The sequence below is a fragment of the Micropterus salmoides genome, unplaced genomic scaffold (genome assembly GCF_014851395.1).
Source record: "Micropterus salmoides isolate LMB-PRFRI ecotype aquatic unplaced genomic scaffold, ASM1485139v1 Ms_hic_scaffold_11, whole genome shotgun sequence".
In the NCBI taxonomy this organism is placed as follows: Eukaryota; Metazoa; Chordata; class Actinopteri; order Centrarchiformes; family Centrarchidae; genus Micropterus; species Micropterus salmoides.
The window spans coordinates 1,864,773-1,879,230 of record NW_024040152.1 but is presented as its reverse complement, the minus strand read 5'-3'; the positions used below and the strand labels follow the sequence as shown (position 1 = coordinate 1,879,230).

General features: G+C 39.5%; 1 protein-coding gene across 3 annotated transcripts; it reads right to left on the bottom strand.

The window, feature by feature from the left end:
* Positions 1-3,275: 3,275 nt before the first annotated feature.
* LOC119896926 (C-type lectin domain family 4 member G-like) lies at positions 3,276-14,300 on the bottom strand. Of its 3 annotated transcripts, none has more exons than XM_038710361.1 (8): positions 14,135-14,300; positions 12,582-12,659; positions 8,511-8,588; positions 7,553-7,678; positions 5,880-6,287; positions 5,614-5,777; positions 5,370-5,479; positions 3,276-5,293 (listed from the first exon to the last, which is right to left on the bottom strand). In XM_038710361.1, exons 1-8 carry the CDS (start codon positions 14,196-14,198, stop codon positions 5,167-5,169), a joined length of 1,155 nt encoding a protein of 384 aa, XP_038566289.1. In that variant the 5' UTR covers positions 14,199-14,300; the 3' UTR covers positions 3,276-5,166. The 3 variants fall into 3 exon arrangements, with proteins under 3 accessions (XP_038566289.1, XP_038566290.1, XP_038566291.1); XM_038710362.1 differs by having other exon boundaries at positions 5,397-5,479; XM_038710363.1 differs by lacking the exon at positions 8,511-8,588.
* Between the last annotated feature and the right edge of the window lie 158 nt (positions 14,301-14,458).

Genomic DNA, 14,458 nt, shown 5'->3' with positions numbered 1-14,458 from the left:
ACATATAGTAATGCTGTTAGATTAGATCTGATGTAATTTAAGAGAAACTTTAATATTTAGATGAGTCGATGGTGACTGAGGACTTCAGATGTGTCTACAGACGCTTCGTTTGTCGACCCCATGAGTGCAAGTATCAGTCAGTGCCCATTATTTACCAATAAACCACAAGAGAGACTAAAAAGTAAAACAACTTGCAGCCGTATTTTTCTGTACAACAGTATTCCTCTATTAATAGTTAGTAGGGACGCACCGAATCCTGATACCAATACACAGGCTTTGTACCGAGTACAGTGTATAATAAGTAATATTAATAATCTGTATTCATTACAGTGAGGAAGAGACTGTGAATCATTATTTTAAGGCACTTTCAGGCTGACTTTAAACATTACTTCCTAATTTTGTAAAAGAAAATGCTCGCCGGCTCGCTGCTGATGCATAATGTAGTACGCGGGTAATTGCATGGATCATCCCTTTTGTCATCGATACCCTTTCCAGCTGTTTGGTTCAGTTCTGATATACTGATATCATGTATTAGGATCAGATGGATGCATCCCTAAAAGTTACATGTGCAATATAATACATATGGCAAATAAAAATATAAAACAATCCAATCCAACAGCCTGAACATAGGGGCAACCATTGGAAAGTTTAGATTGATATTGTTATATTTGATTTATTTAAATTGCAAAGTGTTTAATCTGTCCATGTTGTTTGTCCCTTCAGGCTGAACCGATGCAGTCTCACTCAGAGATGCTGTGAAAAGCATCTTGGAGAGCTGAACCTGAGTGACAACGAGATCAAAGACTCAGGAGTGCAGCTGCTCTTTATTGGACTGGGAAATGTGTGCTGTGTACTGGAAACCCTCGGGTATAACTTAAAGAAAATCATTTTTGCATGTTAAATAGTTCTGAAGGATATCAACAACCAGTTATGGGAAAATCTGTCTCTCTGTCACAGGTTGTTGTTCTGTGACATCACACAGAAAGGTTGTGGCTTCTTGGCCTCAGCAGTAAAGTCCAACCCATCCCAGCTGAGCAAGCTGGACCGGAGCTACTGAGAACTGAATGGTCACCATGGTGTATATCACTGTAGCAGTCAAACCGGGAGTACTTGTACTACAATGGGTGGTAGTATCTGTGCTAGTGATAATCTTACCACTGCAGTGGTATTAATAGCATTGGGACTGTAGACACCTATTTCCAGGAAAAAACATACCCAAAATGAATGTAAATGTAAAGTAAATGGAGATGCATGTAGAAAAAAATCATTTTTATCCTCGCCTAGTATAAAATCTATATTTTAATAGCAATATCACCATCAAAACAATCATCCTGAAGATTATAATGCAACTGAATATCTTCTAATACACCTGGAATACAACTGTAACTGTACATTTGATGAAAATAAACTAATATACAGTTATTACACAATTTTTCAAAAATATACCAGGCGAATGTCCATGTTTTGACCATATTTACTTTTTATATGTTCCGTTTTATTGGGGATTTTCTTCAAAGCACTATTTCTCTCCATACAACCACATTCCAAATAACATGAAGCTTCCAAAACATTGAAATATTGATAAAAACAGTGAATATTGATCAATATTCCAAAAGCACCCCCGTGTTTTACAGGCCCACAGCTTGAGAACAGAACTATCTCTTCGTCTTGAGCTGATGAATCGTTTGATATTGGATGTAAAACTCCTACAGGTCAGTCACCAGACGACCATAAAGACCGTCTGTTCCACAGCAACACTTTTCCTCTGCTGCAGTTTCTGCCGAAACCAAACTTAAAGAGAGCTCAGAGGTATCGCGCAATACCAAGATGGCATCATGGGAGCGTTTTTGTAAACAACAGGGCTATTTTTGGACAGAAAACAGCATAAGTAAGTCAGCGGTTGTAACTGTTTATGCATAGTGGTGCGTTGAGTTTTAATATTATCCGGCTAATAAGTCTGTGAGTTTGGTGATTTGAGTCACACAGCTGATCAGATCTGGAACTGGGTTTTCTTTAGAGTGTTCGGACGATGGTGTAGGATGAGATATAGATGGCAATAACTGCATGTACAGTGTTAAGCTACAGGTTATCCTGTTGCATTTCCCCTACGTTCTATTGCAGCAAGTAGTCAGGGCTTTAACTCAGTTTATCTTTACTTTTGGGACCCTACATGTAATTCTGATTGGCCAGTGTTCTAACTTGACTTCCCATTTGTTCAAACAGATCCAGCAGCAGTTGGGGGTTAAGTATAACTGTAAAGCAGCCTATCATGCACAGAACCAGGGGACGGTTGAACGATTCCATCAAACGTTGAAGTCTGTGTGCATATGGTATGGAGATGGGGAAGGACTGGGAGGAGGGACTGCCCTGGCTCTTGCTGGCAGCTAAAGAGGTGATCTGGGAGTATACGGGTTTCAACCCTGACGATTTCGAGTTTGGGCATTCAGTGCGGGGTCCCTTATCTGCCCTTTGGGATGGGTTTGACTTTGCTAAGTCCTGAGAGGAATCTGTTAAGATTAATGTGCACCTGGCTTAACCAGGTTTAGCCGGCTAGCATGCTGAAGCTGTTAGACAACAACTGGCGGTGTACCGAGCGTCTTGTACCAAATGGTTCGGCCACACATACACACCCGGTGTATTTTCCCCCCAAAATGTTTTATTTTAACTAGGGCTGGGCACGTTAACGCATTATTAATTAACGCCAACAATTATTTTATCACACATTAAAGTGTTTTTTAAAACATTATTATTAATTTGAAAGTCCTTACTCTGGGACACATTGGTGTCTCACAGTGGATTCAAACCCAGGTCTCTCACACCAAAGGCATGTGTCTTATCCGCTGCACCACTGATCAGCCTACAAAACACCCACCAAGACAGCGCTCGGAGAGTAAAGGGCAGGTGCTCTAATGAGAGTAACCATGGCAACACAGCTGTAACCTATTTAACTTAAGTTAAAATTATAGGCTACATAACTTTACCTGATAGACTGCAAAAAAGGAATTTCAAGAAAGTAAAAAAGTCTTGTATCAAGGAAATACGTCTTGTTTTTTTGTCCAAAAAGAAAATTAATCTTGTCAAGCATGTTTTCCATTGGAAAAAAAATCAAATTTTAGAAAGTACGACTAACTTTTTTAGATTTTCCAGCTAATTTTTAGCTAGAATGAACCAGGGTATAAAAATGTTTTACAATAAAAGCCAGCGGAGCAACAAGATTCTTTGCCTTATTTTAAGAGTAACACCACTTGTACAACTTCTTGATTTAAGAATGCCAAGAAACCAGAACAATTAAAGGTTGTTTATTGTCATTTGTTATGTTCTAAGGCCATCTGAAGCTGCTGCTTCATATCTAACATATTAAGATGACAGCAGGCTGGTCTATACAGCATAATACAAATAACCATGATGGACAAAAACTGCATGGCTCAAACAAAACAAAATGACCTAAATGAAATGACCCTTGACTCAACTGCATTCTCAATCACAATGTAGCAATAAATATGGTTTATGCAGTAGGATCCTACAAGCATCAGCATAACGACTGCTATTAATTAACTGATTGCTGATCTGCTGTTTTTTCATTCAGATTAAAGTTATTTTGATACATGAAAAGAAGAAACAATCATGAAACAAAAAAAACAGTCAAGATGTTTGTCTATGAGAGGCCACCAGATTAAACAGTGAGCCTTTTACAGTTCATCAGATGAGGCTCTGTGTAGCTAAAGCACATCTCCCAGATAATATTTCGTAGGAACGTATGACACATCCTTGTGAGTAATTCTTTCTTTTGTCTAATGGAAAATAACTTTTCCTTCCTGTGTTTTACCCAGACCAAAACCTGACCAGCAGGAAGGACTACATCAAACAGACCGTCAAATCTGTGAGTGTAAACACACACACACACTCTCTCTCACTTATTTAGCAGTTCATATGAGCACAGACCTAAAGTGAAACTGAAAGGAAATTGGGTCAGATATTCTGTTTGTTTTGTCTGTGTGTAAAAATGTACAGTTCCAAATGTGTGTTTGATGTATTTACTGTCTCACTTTTACCCTCTTGTCTCAGATTTCTGATTCCAGTTTCTCCAGCATGATAATTTGCTTCCTTTTCTCTTTTTATATCAAAGTAAACAAAATATCTTTGGGTTTTGGACGGTTGGTCAGATGAAACGTCATTTTGAAGATTCTCTTTGGGAAACTGATGAACATTTTTCACTGACTTTTGATATTTCATTGAATAAATAATTAGTCACTTGACATTCATAGATGAAGAAAATAAGACTTAGTAGCTGGGAAATTGTGCACCAGGTCCCTTCAGCACGCTGTCAAATTGTGTGGCTGTACATATATCTGTAATTTCACAGGAGTGGAATTATGTGATACAAAGACTGAAATCTGGAATCAGTCAGCGCTACTACAGGAATGGACTTGATACACCATGCAGTCCCGCTGCTTTCCAGCAGAGGTTGATAAATAGCAGAGATCACTCACTTAACACTTAACTGTCCCCTTTACAAGTATGTACACATCAGAATACAAATAACAAACAGACCCTGGAACATTCTCTTAAGAACAAGTGCTGCAGCCAATTGGCCAATTAGTGGCAACAATGTAAAATGTGACAGGAAACAGGAAACTGAGCAGTCTGTTGATCACTTTCATGAACCTGCTGATTCACAAATCATAAGCACTGCATCTCTAACAAAGCAGAAGACAAGCACGTTCAAAGTTATTAATAATTAACAGTTTAGTACCTCTTTAGGTCAGTGGCTGTATTTTCCTAAATGCTGGTGTCAGTAGTCACAGTACCAATATTATCCAGTTTCTAAATGTACATATACATTAGATACACACAGCAAATTAACAACCAGGTTTAAAAAAGAATTCAGTTTGAATAAATAGGACAATTTAGGGCAACCAGTCAACCTAGCCTGCATGTCTTTGGATGGAGGGAGGAAGCCGGAGCACCCGGACAGAACCCACGCAGACACGGGGAGAACATGCAAACTCCACACAGAAAGGCCGGGGAAACCGGGGTTTGAACCAGTGCTAACCACTGCACCACCGTGCCGCCTTATATATGCAACTATTTCTATAACAAATATAAATATATCAAAACATTAATAACATTTGTACCCAGTAACCTTCTCAAGTATGACTGCAGTGTTTAAACAGATAAAGCCTTCTTTTTGCAGATCCAGAAGTTTCTGGCACCACAGCTCACTGATTTCCATCCTTCTTTCTGGACAGAAATTACACACTGACTGTTGGTAGCAGGTTGTTGTATCCAGGAGCTGAGGGAAGAACATGATGTTTAGATGCAGGCTGATAGATTTTATGCTTCAAAATGTTTATGAATGTGTCTCTTACTATTCCGGAACATTTCCATTGACCCACTTCCATTTCTCATCTTCAGCTCTCAGGCCAATCCAGTATCCCTTGGTTCCTGAACTGCCCCAACTGTTTTTACTGATGAATGTCTGACAACAGAGAGACAGTTTTTAAACACTATACTTAAATTAACACATGGTGTCCTACAGACTCAGTGTGTTCAGACCCTCAGAAAATACATATTCATTTCTTACAGTCTGTCATAAAAATGTTCACAGTTTACCTTCTCCGTTTCATCAACTATAACAGCCAAATCTGAACTCTTTCCTCTGCAGTTTTCTCGAGCTTCTTCCCAGGTTTTCTGACCAGAAACATCAGGGTTATGAATCACATAGCAGCTGGACTGGGAGTGTAACCAGCCATCCTGACAAGCTTTACATGTTCTGTCTGAAACAACAGAGACAAACCAATAAACAGCATTACTGCATTGTGATATTGTTAATATTATTGTTGGTTATTTTTAATCTTATTAATGGGATCTGAACATACTTTGGTTTTTTGGTTTTGGGCAGAAAGTATCAATGCTCCACTGAGCTCGACTAACGTTGAGCTCATTCTCCATCCTCCTCTGTGTCTCCAGCTGCTGGTTTTGTGATGTCAGGTTCTGGTTTTCTGCAGACAGCTTGGTGTTTTGTGATGTCAGGTTCTGGTTTTCTGCAGTCAGCTTGGCGTTTTGTGATGTCAGGTTCTGGTTTTCTGCAGACAGCTTGGTGTTTTGTGATATCAGGTTCTGGTTTTCTGCAGACAGCTTGGTGTTTTGTGATATCAGGTTCTGGTTTTCTGCAGACAGCTTTGTGATGTTGCTTTTAAAGTCTTGTGTCAGGTTGTGATTGAGAGCCAGTAGAGCTGTTTGGTTTTCTTTCAGCTCCTTCTCACTTTGATTACTTATTGTAGCAACTGCAAATAGGAAAAAAGCTGCTTAAGTGATAGTAATAAGACAATGTTGTCAGTGTCATTTTCCCATTTTTGGAAGCTTTCTTTTACTTCAGGTTTTCTAGACTACTGTAGTTGTACGCTCTTATTATGTTCCTTAAAATTATCAGATCAACAAATCTCCTGAAAAGACTAAAACAAACAATGAATGTTTTCTGACTCAAGCCCTTTGGCTGCTACTGCCTTAAATATCTGACATAGCCAGCTAGGCACTGTCATTTTAAGTAAAAATTAATCCAATACTGAATAGTTTATTTGTTGGGTACATTTTAGCTGCTGATTTGTGGCTAGCAGGACGGTGTGTGTGGAACTGACAATATCAACACAATACACAATATCAACAGTGCCTGTGTTTGTTGTTGTAAAAGAAGTTTTAATAGTTTATAGAAAACTTTGGTGCTCCATGGCACAACAAGGAAATATGAGGCTATGACACACAGATCAACTTGTTTGTAGGATCAATTCAGTGTTGGTTTGGTCTGACAATAAGAAAAATATAGAATATGATCTGACTCATCCTTTAATTCCTTTTATGCATACATATATATTTTCCACTAATGCTGTCACCATCCTTTCTCTGCTGTGTTGTAAATAACTTGTTTAACTGTGAATGATTTGCTAATTACTGTTTGACTTTTAAATTATTGTTTTTGTCTTATATTCATCGTGGTTCATGAGAGAAACAATTTCAATCCTCTGTGAACATGTACATGGTAGAATTGAAAATAAAGTTCACTTTGACTTGTGGCTTCTGTTTTGTATATTGAAGATATGTCTAATTGATTATACCATATAAGGGTATCCTATGTTATTATGACTCTTTAAATTTTGTTTTTCAAAAGTTGTCCTTGATACTGACAAACCCAAGAGCAGACTGCTTTAGTGTTTGGCCTGACGCTTTCTGAGATGCTACACTGTACATTACAATGGGCAAAATAATATCAATGGTTGCACATTGTTGAAAATAAAAATCACATAAACAAGTGCAGTCTTAGTACTTATTTACTGTCTGCATGCATTTCTACATTGATTATTGTGTCCAGAAATTAACTTTGTTCGTAACAGATTTAGAATAGAGGCAGAAATCTAAAGGTAAAACAACCTGCTAATAGATATTCTGGTTATGGTTATATTAATGGTTATGGAGAAAATCTGTGTCATTGTTCTTCAAGGTGTGTCTCATGTCTAAGTCTGAGGTACTGCATAGACTACCTGTTTTGCATACTTACTGCAGACACAGACTGATATGAAGCCCAGCAGCAAAATGACACAAAGAATCCCCAAACAACAAGCCACCTGCTGATAGCAGCGACCTCTGCTGTCTGTGCTCTTGTCTGGCAAAAGTCCTGCTGAGACTGAACAACAGATATAATTATATGGCTTTAATTAAAGGCTCATATTCCATCCATCCATCGTCAACCGCTTATCCTGCGTACAGGTTCGCGGGGGGAAAGGCTCATATTAGCTTCAGATAAACTTGGGAATACATTCCTACACAGAACAAAGACTGTACATTTAGTCTCCCATCACTTACATTCGAAGCACATTACAAAGGACTCTCTAAATGGTCAGTACAAACCGGAGGAATGATTACAGGCAGCAAAACATATTTCAATATTCCCATGGGTACCTTGATTTATGATGGACTTTCTTTAAGAAAAGTGCTATTTGCCAAAAGTACTATGTGCTAAAAGTAGTGGTAGCATTAGAAGCAGTAATTGGTTGTAGTTGTAACAGCAGAATTTCTGTAGTTTTAGTGGTTGTAAAATAAATGTTGCAGGTAAAGCACTCGTTCAGCAGTCGTCTTGGAACAATGCAGATTAGAAAAACTTATAAATTCCCTAATATGGCTTAAACTCAAAAATACTTGATCATACACTTCCGGTAGTTCAAGATGATGGCATCTTTTCACCAGAGTTTCTCTGCCTGAGAAACGGCAACATCTTTTTAACCTCCACACCCCGAGCTTGTAAGGCTTTGTAATAAATTTACAGCCTCCAAGTTAAAACTGAAGGCATCATCAGGTTGTTGATAATGCTTCTACTGTTTTCACAGGCTGACTACTTTTTAATGGTTGTAATAACAATAAAGTAGAGGTAGTATTTGTAGAAGTAATAGTAGTATAACTAGAAATATTCTCAGTTGCAGTAATACTGAATGTTGTGTACATTTTCTTTTACAACTTACCGTTTGTGTCAGCAGTGTCTTCAGTTCTTTTGCTTGGCACCGTCACTTCATGGTACACAGGTTCCTCCTCCTCTTTAGCTGAAAGGTTGAAGAACACAATCCCATGGTTAACTACTGTAAAATGGTTAAAGGCTTTTATAGGTTTATTAGATTTTTTTTTATTATTGTGATTGTCCCAGTATCTTCTTTTAGAATGAAAAATTAGTGCTAGGCTAGGCTAAGCTCCAACGCGGTGAGTTTTAGCTACAAAATGAGTGCCCATGAGCGCAATACAAAAGTGACTGAACAAGCTTCCAAGTGGTTCAGCAATCTAAGATCTGATAAACTTCAAGTTTCTGTATGCTGCAAAATGTGTCGGAGAGTCGTGCCAACTAGCAGCGGGAACACATCAAACCTGTTCCACCATCTGAAGCATTTCCACTCAATAGAATATTCTACAGTCAGAAGATGAAGCACCATAAACGTTTAAGCCAACCTGTCCCTGAAAAATCACCCAAACCCCCAGCTGTGTCAAAAGAGAAACCCATGCAGCAAACACAGGTGGCCGCAGTCATGCCTTATGACAAGCACCCAAAACGCCATGAAGACGTTAACTGAGACCGTTACAAATTTCTTGGCTAAAGACATGGTGGAAAACGTGGGCTTCAGGAAAATGATGAGCTCCCCAACTGGAAATATTTTTCACACACAACCATACCTGCACTTTATGGTGTAGTTAGAGAAAGGGTGGAGAAGAAGTCAGTGTTGAATTCTGAAGCTCAGAAGCATACTTGAGCCTGACAGTTCACTTTATTGACCAAGATTGGAAGCTCGTCAGCTTTTGCCTCCAGACTTTCCTGAGGAGCACACGGGCGAAGCTATTGCAGCCGGACTTACGGCTGCGCTCGCGTCCTGGGGACTCAGCGAAGACCACGAGGTCTGCATCACCACAGATAGCGGGACCAATAGCGTCAAAGCCGCTGAGTTGAACACATGAACAAGACTACAATGCTTCAGGCACCAACTAAACTCCGCTATTGGTAATTTATACACAGTTAAAATACATTTGAGTGTTATGTTAACTTATTTTGTTTATGGTATGAGGATTTATCACTAAAATCATTTCAGTAACAAGTAGGCAATATGCCTCACACAACAGGCCTAACCTAAACGAAGCTTACAGCAGTGCCTGTATGTTTGATATTTTTATTATATTACATTAATTTATCTAACATGTTTAGCCAAAGCGACTATTCTTTGTATTTTTACATTTTTTTTTATATTCACAATTTTATTATGTGCAATTTATGCATTTATGCAGCTGTTAAATGCCATTTAATAAGGATGTAATTAAGCATGTGTTATACTGTGCATTTGATTTGAAGCTGTATTTACAAAAATGTGAGGGGGGTACTCACTTTTGTGAGATATTGTACCATCACTTAGTACTTAGTTGGCCTACAATTTTGATTAGGTCATTTTATAGGCTTTCATTTAGGCCTTCATAATTGCATGGATAATACATACAGCCATTCTCTCTTCTTGTGAAATCAGATGTAATCAATTAAAAATACTTAAGCAGGAGAATTGTGATTTTTCTCTAAGCATAAAATAAATCAATTATTTTTCTTGTTAAAATATAAATACAAATGAGGATTGTATATTGCAATATTTTTTCTCATGTGTTTACAGAGAAAGTTAACCAAGACAAGCGAGTAGACAGAGCAGTTGGGGTCTGTAAAAGGTGCTGGCTGCTTTCTCTTAATCTTGGAAAAAGAAACGGGACCTTGCAGCTGCTCAGGAGGAGTTTCACTTGCCAAAGCATAAGCTCATCAGTGAAACACCAACAAGATGGGGATCCCGACAATAAATGGTGAAGTGGGTTCTAGAGCAGAAAAGGGCCATCACAGAGGTCCTCTCAAAGGACAAGAAGATCAGATCACTGGTTCCTATGTGGCAAGATGTGGACGTTTTAGAGTCTATAGATGCAGCTCTAAGCCCACTCCTCGAATTCACTGATGCCTTGTCCGGTGAGTCCTGTGTCAGTGTGTCAGTGTGTCATTCTTAAAACCATTGAAGCATCTCTTCAACACCTCCATCTTGAAGGAAGCAGAGGATGACACAGAGCGAACCAGGACCAGGACAACAGTGATGGGATACCTCAACGAGAAGCACAAGGATCCCGCCATGGATGATCTACTTGACATGGCATGCCTCGTTGACCCAAGATTCAAGCTTCAGTACACTCAGGAGGAGAATAGAGAGTACATCAGAGAGAGGGCTGTGTTGGAGATGCTGAAGGGAGAGAGAGCTGTTGTGGTAAGAGAAGAAGAGTCCAGAGAAGAAGCCATTGGAGATGCTTCTGCAGCAGGGCCACCAGCCAAGAAAACAAAGAGGTCTCTGGCTAGCTTTTTTTCAAACAGGCCCACCACTTCCAACACAGAAGGCTTGAGTCCACAGCAGGCAGTTGAGAGGGAGCTCGGCAACTACCTTTTGTCTCCAGGTGCTGACAATGACACAAATCCTCTGGATTGGTGGAAAGTCTATCAAAAGAACTTGCCCAGAGTAAGCCAACTGGCAAAACATTACTTGTGCATTCAGGCCACAAGTTTTCATGCGAAAAAGAGCATCTTTGAAGCCAGAAAATGTAGATCAACTTGTATTTCTTGCCAGAAACCTCTAGAGCCTGTCATGGGGTGTCATCAACCCTCAACAATGTCCCTGCCTCAGCAACATTTGTGTTTGTTGTTGCTCACTCTGCTTTTCTGTTTATTGCAGCAATTCTGATCACTTTTGTTGTTGTTTTTTAGCCTGGCTGAAGCACCTTTGTTTAAATTGAAGTTTCTGAGGCTTTTATATTGTCGGACTAATTCTTTAGCAGTTAAAGTATGGAGTGAGTGCGTGTAAAAACAAAAAAAAAACAAAAATAACCATAAAATTCAAAATGGCTGACTTCCTGTTGGGTATACATCATATCATACATGTAGGTCAAACATGCGGCAGGGGCTGCTTCGTTGAAAGTCACTTCCTGTTGCCAGCAGGTGGCGCTATGGCTGTGGGTGAATGTCGGCATGTACATGTGTTCAGGGCGGGATTCTTAATAAACGTGTAAAATTTGGTAGAGATCTGAGCTTGTACAGTAAAGTTACAACAACTTTCTGTGTCATGGCGAAGACTTTGCCGCCACGCGGTTAACTGCAAACTCACAAGATTTACAACATGGCTTCATCAATGTGTTAAGGGTTTTCTGGGACCGTTCTGAAGTTGATATGTCCAACCTGCTAGGAGTAGTACAGTACCTGTTGCTAGCAGGTGGCGCTATGATTTTGAGTGAATATTGGCATATAGATTTGTTCAGGGCGGGACTCTTATTATACATGTAAAATCTGATGCAGATGTGAGCATACTGAAGTAATAATTGATTTTTGGTTTGTACAACTTTTAATGGTCAGTGGGTTTAGACTGCACAGCAAAAATTTGAAGTCGACGGGATTAATTCCCTAGGAGGAACTCGTTAAAGTACAAAGTGTGTAAATCGCCAAAAATTACCATTAAATGTTAGGCAATGGCTCCAAGAGGCTTTTTTGCCACGCCTGAATTTTGTGCAAAGTTTGGTGAGTTTCCGAGTATGTTTAGGCTCCCAAAATTAAGCTTACTCTGCAGAAAAAAGAAAGCAAGAAAAAACAATTCCTAAACAAAAGCAAACTAAAACCCAAATGTTTATATCCAACGTGTATATGACTAATACATGTTTTGCAGCAGCAGATTACAACAACTGAGTTTAGGGACAGTCCAGTGGATTACAGTTATTGAAAGGATTAAAATGTTAAAGCAAATTTCTCAATGCAGATGAGACAATCATTCTAAACAGTTAACATTTATAGAGAACAGTTCACCACAGTCAACCACAGCTGTTGATAAAGCTCCTACGGTTTTCACAGGCTGAGTCCTACTCATGACTCCCCTTTTAGTTCATTTTTAATGGTTGTAACAACAATAAAGTAGAGGTAGTATTTGTAGAAGTAATAGTAGTATAACTAGAAATATTCTCAGTAATACTGAATGTTGTGTACATTTTCTTTTACAACTTACCGTTTGTGTCAGCAGTGTCTTCAGTTCTTTTGCTTGGCACCCTCACTTCATTGTACACAGGTTCCTCCTCCTCTTTAGCTGAAAGGTTGAAGAACACAGTTAACTACTGTAAAATGGTTAAAGGATTTTATAGGTTTATTAGATTTTTTTTAATTATTGTGATTGTCCCAGTATCTTCTTTTAGAATAAAAAGTAATTCTGTGTTTTTCCCTGAAGTGTATCCTCACAGGGCAGCTAAAGGCCAAGATGATCCAGTTCTCTCACAGTTAGCGGATCATGAAAGGGGAAACTACATTTTATGGAAACATTTTCAAATTAAAGCTGCAAGCAGGGTGGGTGGGCCCTCGCACGTGTAGCGCGTCGAGGTGTAAGGCGCTTCGGACTCTGCACAAACATGTTAATCATCACTTCCTGTGTCCCCTTTGTGGCACTTTATTTCACTTCGCACTATACTGAACATGTAGATGTGTTCGGGTGGGACTGTTATCAAGCACGTAAAGTTTGGTGCAGATGTGAGCATGTACACTGATGTTACAACAACTTCCTGTTTCATGGCGAATCATCAATTTTGGACGCCACGCCACAGGTAAACTGGTCGACTGGTAATAACCGTTTGTACAACTTTTAATCGTCAATGTGTTTAGACTGCAAAGCAACAATTTGAAGTCCCATCCATCGTCAACCGCTTATCGCGGGGGGCTGGAGCCAATCCCAGCTGACAGGTCGCCAGTCCATCACAGGGCCACACATAGACAAACAACCACTCACGCCTAAGGACAATTTAGGGTCACCAATTAACCTAGACTGCATGTGGTGGGAGGAAGCCGGAGCACCCGGAGAGAACCCATGCAGACACGGGGAGAACATGCTAAAGGCCGGGGCAACCGGGGTTTGAACCCACAACCTTCTTGCTGTGAGGCGACAGTGCTAACCACCACACACTGTGCCGCCCAATTTGAAGTCGATTGGATTAATACATTAGGAGGAATTTGTAGTACTAAAAGCCATGGGCACCGTAGTACTAATTTGAAGTACAAAGTGTGTCAATCGCCAAAAATTACCATTAAATCCAAAATGGCCGACTTCCTGTTGGGTTTAGGCAATGGCTCCAAGAGGCTTTTTTGTGCGTCTAGAGATGATACATGTACCACAGAAATTTCGTACACGTAGGTGAAACTTAGTCTGGGGGCTGCTCTGTAGGGGGCGCTAGCGAGCCATTTTGCTACGCCCATGCGCGAAACCCATAAATTTTCGCCGTGTCTAAATTTTGTGCAAAATTGAGCTTACTCTGCAAAAAAAGGAAGAAAAAGCAAACTAAAACCCAAATGTTTATATCCAACGTGTATATGACTAATACATGTTTTGGAGCAGCAGATTACAACAACTGAGAACTGCCAGCTGGGCCGTGTGGGGGCCCAGGCAGACTGATGTGTGAATAGGATACAGTATCTGATCCATATCAATGACGTTAGGGGTTTTAAGAAATCTTTTGATTTAAAATATAATAATAATATGTAAATGTACAAAAATGGATAAAAAAAAACTGAACTTACCTTTAGGTGGGGAATGCTTCTTTTTTTTGAATACAACTGAAGCGTAGTTGACCTCTTCCGCCATCGCTACAGTCCTTCTGTTAAGTTCTAATTGACTTGTACACAGAATAACCACCGTCAAACCTCAGAGCATCGTCTGCTTGTTGAGAACTGCGTGTTTCCTCTGTTCAGCTGAGTCTTTCACTCGCTGCCTTAAAATGAGCAACTTCTGCTTTTGGTTGAGAAAGAAATTTGCATCCATTAGTGCCGGATATGAGTGTCAAACCATTTACAGTGTGTTCTTGTGTTAATAAATAAAAGACATTATTACAAAAACAATGAACA